This window comes from Malaclemys terrapin, chromosome 4 (genome assembly GCF_027887155.1).
Source record: "Malaclemys terrapin pileata isolate rMalTer1 chromosome 4, rMalTer1.hap1, whole genome shotgun sequence".
Classification (NCBI taxonomy): domain Eukaryota; kingdom Metazoa; phylum Chordata; order Testudines; family Emydidae; genus Malaclemys; species Malaclemys terrapin.
Genome location: NC_071508.1, coordinates 146,871,812 through 146,888,491, shown reverse-complemented (window position 1 = coordinate 146,888,491; position 16,680 = coordinate 146,871,812). Strand labels below are relative to the sequence as shown.

The following is a 16,680-nucleotide window of genomic DNA, read 5'->3' as shown; positions in this document are numbered from 1 at the left end:
TGGATCTAATTGCAGGTGAATAAAATGTCCTGGGGCTGATTCAATGAAAATAGATGCCAACTGATCTGTGAAAGTGGCCAGCTGCAAACTGTTGGTCTCTACATCGTGCTCAGATTTAAAACTATCCTCTAGTGTAGGGCCACGGTGCACAGACAAATCCATTTTAAAAACACTGACGAGCACTTCAGCTTCCTGTTGTCATTAAAGAAGCTTCATTTCTTCCTTTTGCCTATAATTCGGGTGCTCTGGTAAACGGGACTTGGTCTTAGAATCAATGAATCCTTGTTAAAGCTTTTTTTAACTCTCCTACAGGGCTTCAGGGCACCGAGTTTCCTTGATGAAGGTAGGTCAGACCGATACGAGTGGGTATTGAGACTCCCACAGCTCAGTGTGTGGGGTGAACTTGCTCAGATGGTATCCCAGAACACTGCTTGTTATCTTGCTTCCCAGGGGAGTGTACCTCACCAACAAAGATTGGTAGGGCCAAATCTTGTTTGTTTTTTACACAAGCAAGCCAATTGCGCACATCGGAGTGATGGCTAGGAGTCGGGCAAGAAGAATCTAGCTGGTACCAGTCCTTTCTTTCCACGCATTGGGGATGCACCACTGTCAGATGGTTCCTTTAGCATTTGTACAATAAATACATTGGCTGCCCTAGTCTGTCATTTGAAGTGTAACGTTGCTTGATTTCTTAAACAGGTGATGAGTGCTGCAGGCTTCCATATACTGGCTCTTGACTACAGAGGTAAACTTAACAAAACAACAAAGAAAGCTGTCTCACAATTTATTAAAATGTTGTTGTTCATGTTATAACCCCTAATCTGCTGCCTCCCAGGGTATGGGGACTCGAGTGGCTATCCAAGTGAGACAGGATTTACTACGGACGTCATGTGCCTCTATGACTGGGTAAAAGCCCGGAGTGGAAATAGCACAGTGCTCTTCTGGGGACACTCCTTGGGCAGTGGGTAAGTGTGGTACTGGAGACTGGCCAAAGGGTGTAGAGTCTAGGGATTGTAGTGACGCATCCCTTGTGTTGCTGGACAAATGGGGAGCTGCTGTATAACCTAAAATACCAGGGTGGGTTTTAATTGCAAACATGTAATGCAGATCTCCTCTCTCTCCTCTGATCTCGGCTACTGCTAAAACTTCCTTTTTAATAAAGGAAAATCCTGTCCAATCCCCTATTTCTCCCATTAGGCCTTGTTTAAGGTAGGGAAATGTGTCTTTGTAGTCACGCTTCTTCAGTGACTTGTAAGGCACTGAACTCTCTAGACTGCCTACAGGAGGGGTAATGTCCTGGCCCAGAGGACTGGGAGAGTGCTCAAGTTGTACCAACATTTTAAGGAGTGAACAGGATGATCTGGGTGACTCTAGGCCTGTCAGCTTGACATCAGTCCTGGGCAAAATGTATGAAATGGCTCATATAGGATTCTGTTAATAAAGAATTAAAAGAAGGTAAAATAATTAATGCCAATCAACATGGGGTTAGGGCAAATAGATTTCTGCAAACTATTTCTTGCAACTGTCATTGACAAAGGTAATGCTGCTGTGACACAGACTTTTGTGAGGCAGTTGATTTGGTACCATATGACATCTTGTTTAAGAAACTAAAAAGATACAAAATTAACATGGCACATACGAAATGGATTAAACTGGCTAGCTGGTACATCTCAATGTAATTGCGAATGGGGAATTATCTTTGGGCGGGAATTTTATTTATTTATTTATTTTTAAGTAGGGTTCTGCAGAGATTGGTTCTTGGCTCTATTTATTTTTATCCATGACCTGGAAGAAAACAAAAATTACTGATAAAGCTTACTGGTGACCCAAACATTGGGGGGAGTGGTAAATTCTGAAGAGTATAGGTCACTGATACAGAGCGATCTCGGTCACCTTGTAAACTGGGCAGCCATAAGCAAACATGTTACAGTACAACCAAATGTGAAGTCCTACCATCTAGGAACGAAGAATGTAGGCCATAGTTTAGGCTGGGGGACTCTATCCTGGAAAGCAGGGACTCAGGAAGGCTTGTGGGGGTCATGGTGGATATGCAAGCTGAACGTGAGCTCCCAGTACAATGCAGTGGCCAAAAATGCTAATGTATAAACAGGGGAATCTTGAATAGGAGCAGAGGTTATCTGGCACTCGTATGACCACTGCTGGAATATAGTGTTCAGCTCTGGTGTCAACAATTCAAGAAGGATGTTGGGAAAAATTGGAGAGGGTTCAGAGAAGAGCCACAAGAATGATTAAAGGATTGAGAAAACCTGTTTGATAGTGATAGACTCAAGGAGCTCAATATATTTAACTTAACAAAGAAAAGGTTAAAGGTCTGTCTTGATTAGTCTAAAAGTATCGACATGGGGAACAGAAATCTGATGGTAGAGGGCTCTCCAGTCGATCAGAGAAAGATGTAACAAGATCCAATGGCTGGAAGATTAAGCTAGAGAAACTTAGACTAGAAATAAGGAGCAAATTCTTAACAATGAGGGTAATTATCCGTTGGAACAATTTACCAAGGGTTGTGATGGATTCTCCATCCCTGGAAATACTTAAGTCGAGATTGGATCTCTTTCTGAAAGAAATCCCATTTCAACCACAGCTGTTAGACTTGAAGCAGGAATTGGTTCAGGGGAGTCCATTGGGCTGCGTTATACGGGAAGTCAAGTGAGATGAACCCAATGGTCAGTTCTGGTCTTAATCGATACATCTCCTTTTAAAATGCACTGCCCCCATAGTCACTGACTCACCTCTCCTTTCTTAGAGTAGCAACAAATGTTGCAAGAAAACTGCTTGAAGAAAAAGGTAATTCTCAAATGTTTATAACCAAGGGTTAGCCCATCAGCTGGGTGGAGCTGAGAGGAGCAAGAGTCGGTCACAGCTCGCTGTGGCCACAGCTAAACTTAGAGCAACCTAAGGGCTTGTCTACACCACACCGGCTAGGTTCAGCTCCAAAGGTCTGTCAGCCGGGGATTGCTGGAGTGCACTGTGCTTCGGGCATTTCCTGGGTGCTGGGGGATGCAGGGTGGGTGGGTGGCCTAGGGAGTTGGCTCTGTTGGGAACTCCCCCTCCATAGGAGGGGAGTTGGCAGCTGCTCTCTGCTTCCTTGGCACTGTCCAAGTGCCATGCAGGGCAGACCTAGGAATTGCAGTAACTTGAAGTGGTTGTCCAGCCTCTTTAATTTTTGAAGCTGATTGAACCTCATCCAGAGCTCATTGCAGTCACTGGAAGGACACCAACAACCTTTGGATCAGGCATTAGGCACAGTCGCACAGTGGTGGGAGGCGTGGAGGCAGCGTGAAGGATGTTGAATGGTCCGTAACCTAACTGATCGTTTCACACTCCTTACTGTTTCCAAGGCATCCAGGTGGACTTGATCGTTCTGGAATCATCCTACACCAACATTCGGGAGGCAGCAGCTCATATCCCCATTACCAGAGTAAGGCCACAGACTCTCTGCATCCTAGCATGGCTGCATGTGGAAAGCAAGTGCATGTTGCCAGTGAGATTTTTTTTTCTAAGTAGCCTGCCTATAACTCCCTTGTGGGACTGGGAAGGGAGCGTTCTTTAGATGTCTGACACCTAGTGTAGCTCCTGGCTATCAACCAGCGTTCAGCAGTGGGAAACGCAATGGCAGTCTTGTCTGGGAAGGTCCTTCAGTAAATCTCTGGGATGAAATCTGTCTTGGGATACCATGAACTCATGTGGGCACTAAAGCTGCTGTCCTATGGGAGATGATACTGTATTCCACAGCCTCCAAACACAGCATCTCTTGGCCTGCAAATCAACAAGGGACAAAAGATCAAGGGAGAGATCCTGGCCCTGCTCTGGCTCCACACTGGGTCAAATGCTTGGAGTGGTGCCAAGGGGCTGGGGAGGCATTCACATGATGCGGTGACTGTGGAAGAAAGCCCATAAGGCTGCCTGGCCTAGGGTGCATGCTGGGGGCGGGAGGATGTTGGTGGGTGGAGCATGTCTGGGTAGGACTGCAACCCAGAGCACTGCAGAGATTCTAGGCAGTGCTGGGGCCTGTAGGGCAAACTGGGGAGGCTGCTGTAACTGAGACGGGCTCCCAGAGCTGTCTACGTTATTGGGTGTCCTCTACAGTTACCAGAGCAGCCTGGGATTAGAAGAGTGCAGAGGTGGGTCAGTCTCTAAGGAACTCCTCCCCTTCCTGGGTTGCAAGCTCACCCCAGAATGTGAGTCAGCCTCACTCTTGGTACACGACTCTGTAGCCCCATTTCCGGGCCTTCATGTTGCTTAGGGAGGAGAATGCTCATTTGTGTCTTTCTGGTCCTGAATAGTTGTCTTGTAAACGTTCTCCGTGCAGAGTAGGTAAGGGGGGGGGGGGGTGAATCAGAGCTGGCGATAATGCACGTGAAGGGGGGAGACCTTAGAATGGTCAAGCTGCTTAACACATTCTGTAGATGAAAATTCTGCCTTTCCTTAGCGTGAAGGATTGTCGTGTCTCTCAGTGGAACGGGCACAAGGTGACCTGGGTTCTGGTCCCACTGCCACGTTGTGTAACTACAGGCAAATCACTTAATCTGTGTCTGTCCGTAACGTGGCAATCACACGTTCCTAACTTTAGGCAGTGCTCTGAAATGTGTCAACCTCCTGCATGCTGTCCTAGAACTTCAGCTCTGCATAGGATTTAGACTAATCCTGGATGATTGCTTAGCCTTAATTGTTCTGTGTGTACAGCACCTGGCACGACGGGGTCCTGCTAGAATCTCATTTACTATTAATGAATTAGTGTGTTGATTTGGGAGGGGTAAATGTTTGTCATTTGGTCAAGAGATCTACAGCACCAGGATACACCATGCCTGGGCTCTTGTTTTAGGTGTCACTTGGAATGGAGATGTTCTGTTCCCAGATAGTGGGCTTTAAAACCAGTGACTGACTCAGTTGTGGTGAGGAGGGGGAAGCCCTGGTAGACAGAGCTGTCGGCAGTGCTAAAGAAATAGCACTTGTCAAATGCTGGTCAGCAATACACAGCAATGGCAGGGTAAATACGTGACCTTGGTAGTGCTCAGACTTGGGTGAGCTTTTTGTTCTTCGTGTTCAGTTTTACTGTAATGAAAAAGCTGTATGTATGGGAAGTATGGACCCATTCCTTGGGTGGGAGTGTGCAGGGGGACAAACTGAATGCCCTGAAAAACTAGGGCCAGTTAAGAGGTACAACAGGGACCCTAATGTAAGAACATAAGAACGACCACACTGGGTCAGACCAAAGGTCCATCTAGCCCAGTGTCCTGTCTTCCGACAATGGCCAGTGCCAGGTGCCCCAGAGGGAATGAACAGACAGGTTATCATCAAGTGATCCATCCCCTGTCGCCCATTCCCAGCTTCTGGCAAACAGGCTAGGGACACCATCCCTGCCCATCCTGGCTAATAGCTATTGATGGACCTATCCTCCATACATTTATCTAGTTCTTTTTTGAATCCTGTTATAATCTTGGCCTTCTCAACATCCTCTGGCAAGGAGTTCCACAGGTTGACTGTGTGCATCATGTGAAAATGTAAAGAGGGACTTCCACTCCCATGCTAGCACTGTGGGAAGGAGGCTGAGAGGGGCCTGGTTTGAAAAGCCAAGGACTAGAATCAGTGGTCTACATCTGACACCACTCCATACAAATGCAGGCATGGGAACTGTTTTGCAGTGTGGTGTGGATGGGAGCCCTCTGCCCTTGAGTGCAGTATTCAGCCCCATGCTCAGTGAGAGCCAAGGATTAAGCTGAAACAGACCGTAAAAGGCTCTTTCTTCTGATACAATTCACTTGTCCACTTGGAAAAACTTGTTGCTTCCTGACCCAAACAGACTGTCATGTAGCTACTGGCTCCACTATATTCTCCCCACCCCACCCACCCCTGCTCTGGTATGCTCGTTATCCCAGTCTGATGCTGCAGCCAAAAGCCAGGGGTTTGTTTTTGTTTTCCTTGGCACAACTGACCTGCTCCCAAGACTTGTTTACACACAACTATGGCTTTGCTGGTGCAGTTTGTGTTGAGATTCCCTCATTTGTCTTTGTTCTCTTGGTGGAAGCAGATGGAATGGGATTTTCTGGCAGTGGATGAAAAGTGAGATGAAAGGTGGCGTATTGCACTGAACTCTCCCTCTTTCTTTAACAGATCTACCGTCAGTTCCCAGGATTTGAGTACTTCATCCTCGACTCAATGGCGTTGGGTGACATGTTTTTCCGTAGTGATGAGAAGTGAGTAATTGTTTCTGGACCTACTGTTATGCTTGAAGCATGAATGTTTGTCTTCTTGCTGGACTGGCTCGCTGCTAGGAACAAAGTCCTGTTCCTGGTTCCAGTACAACCCGTCTTCTGTTCAGCGGAGAAATCACTGAGACTGGCTGCACTGAGAGGCTCAACCTCTTGGAAGCTAGATTTTCATACAACACTGTCTTTTCCCATCGAAATTAGCTAGTCTCAGTAACTAGCTTTCTGAGAGACTTCTACCCCCTAAAACATGCGCTTTCGCCACCTACAAAATGACTGATGCAGATTTCACTGTTTAGACAAGGTCAGTCTCATCATCCCTCATCTGGGTCGGTCGGTCTGTCTCAACCTTTTTCATTTATGGACCCCTAAAAAATTTCAAATGGAGGTGTGGACCCAGTTGGAAATCTTAGACGTAGCCTGCGGACTTCCAGGGGTCCGTGGACCACAGGTTGAAAACCACTGGTCTAAACCACCCGTCCCTCAACAACAGCCTGTTTTTGAAAACCACCCGTGAAAGAGCTTCCATGACTTCCCGAGGTGTCTGTTCCATTGTCCTACTGTTCTGACAGGAAGCTTCTCCTGAGATTGAATCTAATCTGCCTTGCTGCAGTTGGAACCCATTGCCTCTTGTCCTGCCCTCAGTGACAAGAGAGAACAACTTTTCTCCATCTTTTTTTTTTTCTTATGGCAGACTTTCTAGTACTTGAAGCTAGCTGTCATATCCCCCCTTAATTTCCTCCTCTCCAAACTAAACCTATCCTGTTCCTTCAGCCTTTGCTCACAGGGCTTGTATTCCATCCCTTTGATCATCTTTGTCCCTTGCCTCTGGATCCTTTCCAGTTTCTTCACATCAGTGACCAAAATTGGACACAATACTCCAGCTGAGGCCTAACCGGCACAGAGTAGTGGTACTATCACTCCTGTGACTTGCCTGCTCTGCCTCTGTTAATGTAACCTAAAATTGCATTTTTTATTTTTTTGCAACAGCATTGTGTTTTTTACTCCTGTTGAGGTTGTGATCCACCACAACTCCCAGATCCTTCTCAGCAGTGCTGCTGCCAAGTCATTTACCCCCTTCTATATTTGTTCATTTCATTTTTCTTCCCCAAGCATAGCCCCTTACATTTCTCTCTGTTGAATTTCATTTAAGCATCTATAGCCCAGTTCTCCAGTGTATCAAGATCTTTGAATTTTAGCTCTATTCTCCAAAGTGCTTGCACCCCTCACCCCAGCTTTGTCTCGCTTGCAAATCTGATCAGTGTGCTCTCTGATCCTACCTCCAGGTCATTAATAGAGATGTGAAATAACACCAGACCCAGAACAGATCCCGGTGGAGCCCCACTTGAAGTCCTTCCAATCTGACCTCATTCCATTAAGTTACTCTTTCTGGTTTAACCAATTATATAGCCACTTAATGGTAGTTTGAGTGAGCCCACATTTCTCCAGCTTGCTTATCAGAATGTCATGTGGGACTGTGTCTAAAGCCTTGCATATTCAGAGATACTCACCCAAACACTTGGGTGGGGAGGGAAGCTAAAAGCATGACATCAGTCCCTGTCAAGCAGAATAAACCAATTTTGCCCAGGGCATATGTTCAGCCTTGCTTCCATAGTCAAGTGTTTGGTGGAGACAGAGGGCTGATCTACTGAGAGATATTTTGCACTAGGACTAGTGACTATATATTAAGGCTTTCTTCCTACCATGGAGTCTCTGTCATAAGTATACTACAAAGCGTGAACTGGCCATCCCAAGACTGGAACACCCTACACAGCATAGAGCGAACTCAGCTACCTGGACCTCCACACTCTTGAGGGGGGAAGGAACGCACTCCTCCACCAAACTGCTGCAGAGCTCTGTCACTTTGACGTTTGCTACAAGCTGCAGCACCAGGGGTTTGTCAAGTCCATTATTCCAAGTGATTCCAAAGAGGATAGTATTTAGGACTTCTAGTCTTCAGCATTTGTCAAGTGTGTGTAGGGGGGAAGGTATTTCTGGTACCTGCAGTGTCCTGAAATTCACATGTTTCTACACACTCTTTGTGCAGAGAATGTTCTGCTCCTGTCTGCTTTAAAAACTCAGTGCTCTCTCCTCTTAAATCTTAAAGGTACAAACTGCAGCTAAATGGCATAGCACTTTGGGCTGGGAGAGACCCCTCAAACCAATATTACTAGCAAACTTCGATCCTAACACTGGCCCTTGTTGGTAAGCACTAGGTTAAATAACCAGAAGCTGTGTATTTCTGTAACATACTCTATTTTTTCCTTAGTGTTAAAGTGCTGTCCAGTCCCCTTTTGATTTTGCATTCAGAAGATGACCCTATCTTGCCCATCCACCTGGGTAGAAAGGTAACTTTTCTCATGGTTCAAGCCAACTTTACATCTTTATGCTGTTAGGTTATTGGAGAAAGGTGAGGCCAAAGGAAATCGGAGACTGTTCTGTTTTACAAACAGGCCCTGTTACCAGCAGTGGCATCACCTATACTTATCAACTGTAGAACAGAATCGTTCATATGCCGCTCACTGAGAAGAATCTCTGACTTCCTACGTGCTGTGTTTGAGGCCGTGCATAAAAATTCCATGCAACACAGATGGGTTTTTATTGGGGGTGTGTGTGTGGGGGGGGAGAAGTGCAGCCCTTTCAGCATGACAAAGCAGTATCTCCTACGGGTGTAAGCAGTGTTCCCGCCGATTTTTTTTTCCCACCCATGTGCGGAATGAATTATGTGCACCACTATGACACATCACCTTCATATTGGTGCACATAACAGAACTCATGTGGTGGGGCCAAGGGGTTTGGAGTGTGGGAGGGGGCTCAGGGCTGCGGCAGAGGGTTGGGGTGCAGGGGTGTGAGGGCTCCTTCTGGGGGTGTGGGCTCTGGGGATGAGGGGCTCAGGGTTGGGTGCAGGCGTGAGGGCTCTGAGGTGGGGGTGCAGGCTCTGGGGTGGGGCTGGAGATGAGGGAGTGCTCAGGGACTACAGTGGGGAGAGAAGACCCCCCGCTCTCTCTCCCTGCAGCAGCACCTGGGCCGGGGGGGGAGGAGGAAGAGGCACCTCTCCTGGCTGTGGCAGCTCTGGGGCTGCAGGAGGGGTGCCCCTCCCCCAGCCATGGGGGTTCAAGGAGGGGCACCCTCCTGCAGCAGGTCCCTGGGTGGGTTCCCTGAGTGCCTGCACAGTGCTAAATAGGCTGCTGCGCGGCCACGCAGCTTACAGGGAACTTGGGTAAGTGCACTGTGTGTATGATGCCGCTAACAGCCCCCATTATCACACTGCTATGCTATAGCCACCTCTTCCCCTTCAACATCCCTTCGTTCCCCTCATGACGAGTACCCTGGAGGCTAGTCTTGCCACTTCCCTCAACTACTGAACATTCCCCTTATCCAGCTGCCTCCAACCTAGAAACAACTGCCGTGGCCTGAACAGCTGTGCGTCCATCTGGACCCTTAGGCAGGCAGACTAGTTCAGAGAAATCCTGCCTCAGAGTGTGTCAGGTCTAAGCTCAAGTCATGATGCAGGGCTGGAGCACTGTTAACCAGACTCCATGTAAAGAAGGGCATCCAGGCTGCCTCAGAAGTGAGTAAGTGTTTGGGCCTTTCTCTTGTCTCTAAGAGTTCTGAAAGACCTTTCATGGCTATAGAGGAACCTTTAGATCTGCTTTGTTTGTCTTTAACCTTGCTATTCACCCCCATGGAATGTGAAGGTGCTATTCTTGGTAGAGGTCGGTACATTTTTCTTGAAGTACCTTGCAGAAAGGAACCTGATGTTGCACTATGGTTTGGAAAATGGAAAGTAATACTAGTAGGGCTAGCAAGTGCAGTTAACACAAGTGATTAACTCCAAACAAATTAACTACATTAATTGCAGTTTTAACTGTACTGTTAACTTTAAATTTATATTTTGATGTTTTTCTACATTTTCAAATATATGGATTTCAGTTACAACCGAATAAGACGTGTACAGGGCTCACTTTATATTTTTAATTACAAAATTTGCACTGGGAAAAATGTATGAGGTGAATTGAAAAATACTAGGTGCTATAGTGAAACTTTTACTGTGAAAGTGCAACTTAAAAAAACTTGTTTTTTTTACACAACTGCACCCAAAACACACAACTTTAAAGCCTACAAGTCCACTCCATCCTACTACTTCAGCCAATTGCTAAGACAGACAAGTTTGTTTACATTTATGGGAGATGCTGCCAGCTTCTTCTTTACAATGTCACCTGAAAGCGAGAAGAAGCATTCACATGGCATTGTAGTAGCTGGTGTTGCAAAGTATTTATGTGCCCCTTTGTGCTGCAACCATCATTCCAGAGGATGTACTTCTATGCTGAATTTAAAATTGGTATTCTATTTAACAGTGCAATTAACTGCAATTAATAGCAACTACTTTTAATCTTGATTAATTACCATTTTTAATTGTTTGACAGCCTTAGTCTAAAGCAGTCAAGATCATGAACTTAAACCTGATGTAAGCCCAGTGTTCAAAAAGCCAGCATGCCCTGTGTTCTGTGAGCTAAGTAACCACAGCTGCAGTAAGTGGCAGTGTATGAATAGATGGGTTCAAGGTGAAGGGATTCTGGGGCTCCTATCAAAGGAAACACCCTGATATTCCAGCTCAATGACAATAGCCAAAGTTTGTAGGCCAAGTAAAACTAACAAGGCTTCTGCATGCTAAAGAATTCTTGTTGAAGCCTTCAGTGCTGTTTTCCCCTTTATTAGCTACTTTGGGGGAGAAGTGGGTGTACCCCTTCTGTGCATGAAACTGGATCAGCAGGGGGCTAGGTGGTGGTTGAGGAAGAGAAGCAGGTCTAGTGGATAAAGCACTGGATTTATGCAGGTGACCCAGCCTCAATTCCCAAGACAGCCACAGCCAGACCTTGAGCAAGTGACTTGCCTGATCCATCCTTCTGCCCCAGGTTCCAGAGGAGTTAATGGATTACATTAAGTGCTCATACTGTAGAGAAGAGGGCCATGTGAAACCACCTACATAGAGAAGACATTAGAATTCACTTAACTGTACTCTAAAGGACATGTAAAAGAGACTCACTCTCTCTCTCTCCTCCCCACCCCCCAGCTCTTTGAGATTGCTCTCCACTCCTATGAGAACAAAGACAAGGTCAAGTTTGTTGCCTTTCCAGAGAAGCTGGGTTTAGCCCATGAAAACATCTGTTCAGATCCAGAACTGCCAGACATTGTGAAGTAAGTAATGCAGCAGGTGACTCTTCAGCTATCAAATAAGCTTGTTTATAAAGTAGCTTGTTCTGTGGGGTGGGTGTGGGCAAGTATCCCTCTCAGCTGCAGGTCATGGGCTCAAAGCTGCCCAGGGCTGTAGCCAGCTAGTTAGCAGCTGCTGGCTGTGGAGGTAGAAGGGGGTTTGCAGCCTTAGACCACAACTGGCACCTTTAACAGGTGAGCAAAGTAGTGAATGGGCACAGGCTTCGACATTACCCCTACAGCTGGATCGGTCAGTTCACCGGGCTGTCATTAGCTCCATGGCTGAACAGGAAGTTAGGCTCCAAAAGTCCTAATTCAACTGATGGAGACTAGGACATCTGAGCGAGTGACTATGGGGAAGCAAGAGCCTGTAGGAACTGGTAGCAGCGCTGCCGGCCACGGTAACTTGAACTCTTCCCAGCTTAGTGGCATCAATTCTTGTTGAACGGCCCCATGCTTCCCCCTTCTCAGGAGGAGACCGGTGTTGTGTTCTAGCCTCTGATGGGGGCGGCTGCTGCTTAGCAAGGTCCTTTCACCCTTGGGGTCTGTTTTCCTTTTTTACAAGTGGGGATAATGCTGCTGCCTCTCCCTTGTCAAATCTATAGAAAAATTTACCCTTGGGCAAGGGCTTATGCTAGTCCATGGGCCTGTTGCTTTTCCTCACCCTTGGTATAGATCCTGGTCACTCTGCTGGGAAGAGTCCTCTGGCTTCCCTGGGTAAGCCTAGTGATCATGTTCTTACCTGTGACATACAGAGCTGTGCTATGGGTCAGCTAAACTGCGTGCAAGAGGTTCCCAGACTTTTGTTATTCTATACCCCCTTCCAGATCTCCCAGCTGCTGTGTACGCTTCTCCTCCGCCCTGTGTGTTAACAGGAGCTGCTGTTAGCATCTGGGCATATTTCACTTTACGCAGGGGGCAATTCTGCATCACTGCACCCTGTAGAATTTGCACAGCAATTAAGTTGTGCAGGCACAATCCCAGTAGGCTGCAGAGCTGTGGGCCACCACTAGGGGTTGCTGGACCTGGCAGAGTCCATCTCGCAAATACAGTAACTCCTCACTTAATGGTGTCACATTGCTGATCTATTAGGGAACATGCTCATTTAAAAAGAAGAACAGGAGTACTTGTGGCACCTTAGAGACTAACAAATTTATTAGAGCATAAGCTTTCGTGGACTACAGCCCACTTCTTCGGATGCATAGTAGTGGCTGTAGTCCACGAAAGCTTATGCTCTAATAAATTTGTTAGTCTCTAAGGTGCCACAAGTACTCCTGTTCTTTTTGCGGACACAGACTAACACGGCTGTTACTCTGAAAAATGCTCATTTAAAGTTGTGCAATGCTCCCTTATAATGTTTGGCAGCTGCCTGCTTTGTCCACCGCTTGCAGGATTCCTCTGGAAGAGCAGCCCCTCCTTAGAGCAGTTGTCTGGGCTGTGACATGGAAGGGGGCAGAGAAATAGAAACAGGGTTGTCATAGGTGGTTTTTTTTTTTTTTTTAAACTACGCCCGGAGGCATTGTTAGATATACTTGCTGACTGGTATTTTGAAAAGTTACCAAAATTGAAATGAACAATTAGTGTGTTATGTTGACAAAACGTGCAGAATTCCCCCAGGAGTATGTTATACAGAGTGGAACACATGCACCAAAAAACCTCCCTGGTTCAGTTCTGAGATCAGATTGGATAGTTGCTGGGCACCTGCACTGTACCATGATTGGAGGGGAGGGCTCTGTACAGCAGCATCTGTAGGTGTTCACAAAGGTACATGAAGTAAATTAAGTACTGGCATTTAACATTCAGTTTTAAAGCTTCAGTTGGAAGACCTATTCTGAAAATGCAATAAATAAAATCCACTATTATTTCTCCCCTGTACCCTGCATCCAAGATCGCTGGGGGCTGTGTACCAGTTTGGGAACCCCTGGTATAGTTTAATACCTAGCTCTTGCAACACTTCTTCAGGAGCCCTCAGCACTCCACAGGTTAGTATTACAGAAGCACTGACTCCAGCGTGGCCTGCGCCACAGCAAACTAGCAAGTGTAGGCTGCTGCTTCCTTTTGAGGGTCAATTCACTAATTAATTACTGGAGTACTCAGCCCAGTATCTGTAACGATCACTGTCCTTATGGGCCCTGTAGAACAAGTCCCATATTTGTATACCACAGAGTCACTGAAGTGTAAACTGCACAACCTGGCTCAAGTTTATCTAGTCTATTCTAGAACTTACCTTCTTTCAGGGGGAAGATGCATATTAAACACTTGGCCATTAGATGGGGATAGTTTAATGTTACACTTGTTTTGTTGCAGAGACTTCCTGAAGAACATCAAGTGATACCAGCTACTGCAGTGTACATTAATCACCCTGGGTGCACTTACAGCTGAAGCCACATCATGGCAGAGACTTTCAACAAAACTACAATAGAAAGTTTAATTTGATTTTAATCAGCAAATGGACTAGAATACATTTGTGTAGACAGACCCAGCTACTGCCAACATAGCTTTACACCTCCCCCGCTCCTGTGCACACCCCCCCCCCCCCCCCCAAGCTGTACCCACGTAGGGTAAATAGTTTGCTTTAAGCTTTGTTTTCCTTCTAAAGTGCTCTTACATTTAGTGCAGCTCTTAATTTTGAGCTGTTTTTGAAGCGATAAATAAACCTCTCCAGGGCTATTTACAAACATCACATCTGTGAAACTAGTAACTTAACTACACAATTAGGAGTCAGCACTTGAAGCCCTATTAGCATAGAATTGGACTTTAACACCTTAGTAGGAACAAAGTGCTTAATATCTGGAGTATGACTATCGGGTAGTGATTTGACCTGTGTTCATAGGAAGATGTTACTAAGTTATGGTGGCCATGCCAACAGCTAACTACATCACGAACCATGAAATCTTTTAGAATCTGAAGAGGAGGGCTGGAAAGGATCTTGAATGTTGTATTAAGGTGGGGAGGTAATTATCCAGCTCTCTGCACTCATGAGGCCTCAGCAGGAGTATTAAGTCCAGTTCTTTAGGAAATTAGAACCCGCAGGAGAACAAAAAGTGATCACAGGTTAGAATTTTGCATGCTCAGTCTTGAGAAAAGATGACTGAGTCAGGACTAGGCTGGTTCAAAAGGACACAGTGTTCTGTGCCCAGTGCAGTTAGACCACTTCGTAATAGGCTTACTTTGCAGCAAGGGAGGTTTAGGTCAGTTTTTCCTAATACTGAAACTAAGTCACCCTTGCTCCTGAGGAAGCCTATTACTACTTGTTCATGGCCACTGCATATAGAACACTTGACTGGTGGCTGACCAGCCCTTAGTATTTACAGACTTGTTAGGTCTGTTTTCTTCCCTCCTTCCCCCAACTTTCCTTGCGACAGTTTATGTAACATCTAACTTAAGGACAGGTACAGTAAAATAGCCTGGATGGAGTCCACACAAGCAATCCCAGGTTCTGACTTTAGGCTTAAGTAAACTACAGTGAGTGCACTGGATATTTCAATTGGCACTTTTATTCCAGCACCGAAAGCAAGCAGTTGTATTCTAACATTCAGGTTTCCTAACATTCAAGGTGGTAGGAAACGCAATAAAAAGATATTCACTAAACAGTTATGGGAATGTATGTATGTAACAATGCTAACACCACATCCTTACTAGAGACAGCTTGCACGGCAAAGTCTTCTCAGAACTACATCTTCAGCTTTTGAGTTGTGCAGTTGGGATTCTTATCAGCCACATCCCTTGGTTCATTAGGGGGAGGAATCTTTAGGTCAGAAGGCTCCACCTTCCAGATGTCCCGGGCATATTCCTTAATGGTCCTGTCACTGGAGAACTTCCCAGAGGCAGCTATGTTTCTAATAACCAGTTTGGTCCACTCTTTAGCATTCTGTGGATAGACCAGATCACAGCACTTGAATGCAGATACAATTCCTGCAAGGCCTAGCACAGCGTCTGTTCTACCGAGTGCCTGAAATGACTGGCAAACTCCTCTCTAGGACTATGGTTGGACACCAGCCCTGAAGGGAACAGCAGCATTACTATAGTACCCAAGAGGGAAAGTGTCTAAAGTTTGAGTGAGGGCAATTTTAGAAAAACGTGTAGGCCAGCAGCTTGGAGAGGTAGGGTTAGCACAGCATATGATCCTGTTCCAGGGAAGACATGCCTGAAGGTCACTTTCATAGTTCAGTATTTGGACACACAAAAGCTTTGCACACAGCTCAGGATCGGTGACTCAATCTGCCATTATATTCAAGTAACTGGTAAGTCACTACAGGTAGATGCACTGGGCTAGATCTACCTCCCCCAAACCAGTAGATACCGTGGATTTACCAGACTAACCCAGTAGGCCCTGGCACAAGTTAAGAGCAGCTTTCAAGATGCTCTAACTTGCAGTAGGGAATAAGTCCCCAAAGGCCACTTTGCAGTAAGGCTCCAATCACATCCCAGCCCCCCCCGGATCGTTCCCTGCCCCATTCTTACCATATACAGCTGGCTGACTTTGTCTTGGCATTTGACATATGCCTCATAATCTGCAAATACTTTAAACCTATTGGAGCAAAGAAGAAAGTGCAAGTCACTCACCCTGCTCCTACTGACATTTTAAATACCTGGGTGACAGCTGACTAACATTAAATAGAAAACTATAATGCTCATTGGTCTGCCCTGTTTAGAGCTGAGAATTGACACACAAACAGGGAAATACTTCACGAAACATGTATTCCTGACCTGTTTGAAAGTCTTCGACTTGTTCAACTAGAACTAACCCCCATCCTAGCCTGTATCCAGTTGTCAGTGGAAAGAGGGATAATACGGACTATCCAAGACAATGGTACGCCAAAGACATTCAAGGAAGACAAGATGTCATGGGAACTAACATTTATTATGTAGTCCCATAGCGCCTTCAATTTCAAAGTAGCTGCCCGCATAATAGGTACAGCATCCTCTGTCAGACCGCTTTTAATCCAAGCCCTGCCAGAGACAAACCCCCTCCTCCTGGTCTGAAATAGGGAAAGAGCAGCAAGTGACACCCTGGTTACTGTTCACATTCTAGGAGAACTACAGGCTGTACCATTCAACAGCGCTATTAAGAAACCTCACAGCAGAGGAACATCATCTGTATACATTTGGGCACATGCCTTTGTCACAAGTGTATCAGTTTTATGTTCCCAATAGGAATATAAAAAAAAATGCCAGAAATCAATTCCAACAAGTTCTCTAACGTTAGAATTGTAGAGAGCCTTTCACCCCCCAAAGA

General features: G+C 46.0%; 2 protein-coding genes across 2 annotated transcripts in view; one reads left to right on the top strand and one right to left on the bottom strand.

The window, feature by feature from the left end:
• The window catches only part of ABHD12B (abhydrolase domain containing 12B), a 36,768-nt gene extending 22,644 nt beyond the window's left edge, over positions 1-14,124 (top strand). Inside the window, exons 5-13 of the mRNA XM_054024709.1 lie at positions 313-343; positions 700-745; positions 836-965; positions 2,765-2,805; positions 3,360-3,439; positions 6,133-6,215; positions 8,497-8,575; positions 11,302-11,426; positions 13,749-14,124. Coding sequence (XP_053880684.1) covers positions 313-343; positions 700-745; positions 836-965; positions 2,765-2,805; positions 3,360-3,439; positions 6,133-6,215; positions 8,497-8,575; positions 11,302-11,426; positions 13,749-13,773 — 640 coding nt within the window. The 3' untranslated portion in view covers positions 13,774-14,124. The remainder of the gene's footprint in view (positions 1-312; positions 344-699; positions 746-835; positions 966-2,764; positions 2,806-3,359; positions 3,440-6,132; positions 6,216-8,496; positions 8,576-11,301; positions 11,427-13,748) is intronic.
• Positions 14,125-14,920: 796 nt separating this feature from the next.
• The window catches only part of PYGL (glycogen phosphorylase L), a 41,166-nt gene continuing 39,406 nt past the window's right edge, over positions 14,921-16,680 (bottom strand). The window contains exons 20-21 of the mRNA XM_054024708.1: positions 15,906-15,972; positions 14,921-15,312 (exon numbers count right to left, since the gene is read on the bottom strand). Coding sequence (XP_053880683.1) covers positions 15,115-15,312; positions 15,906-15,972 — 265 coding nt within the window. The 3' untranslated portion in view covers positions 14,921-15,114. The remainder of the gene's footprint in view (positions 15,313-15,905; positions 15,973-16,680) is intronic.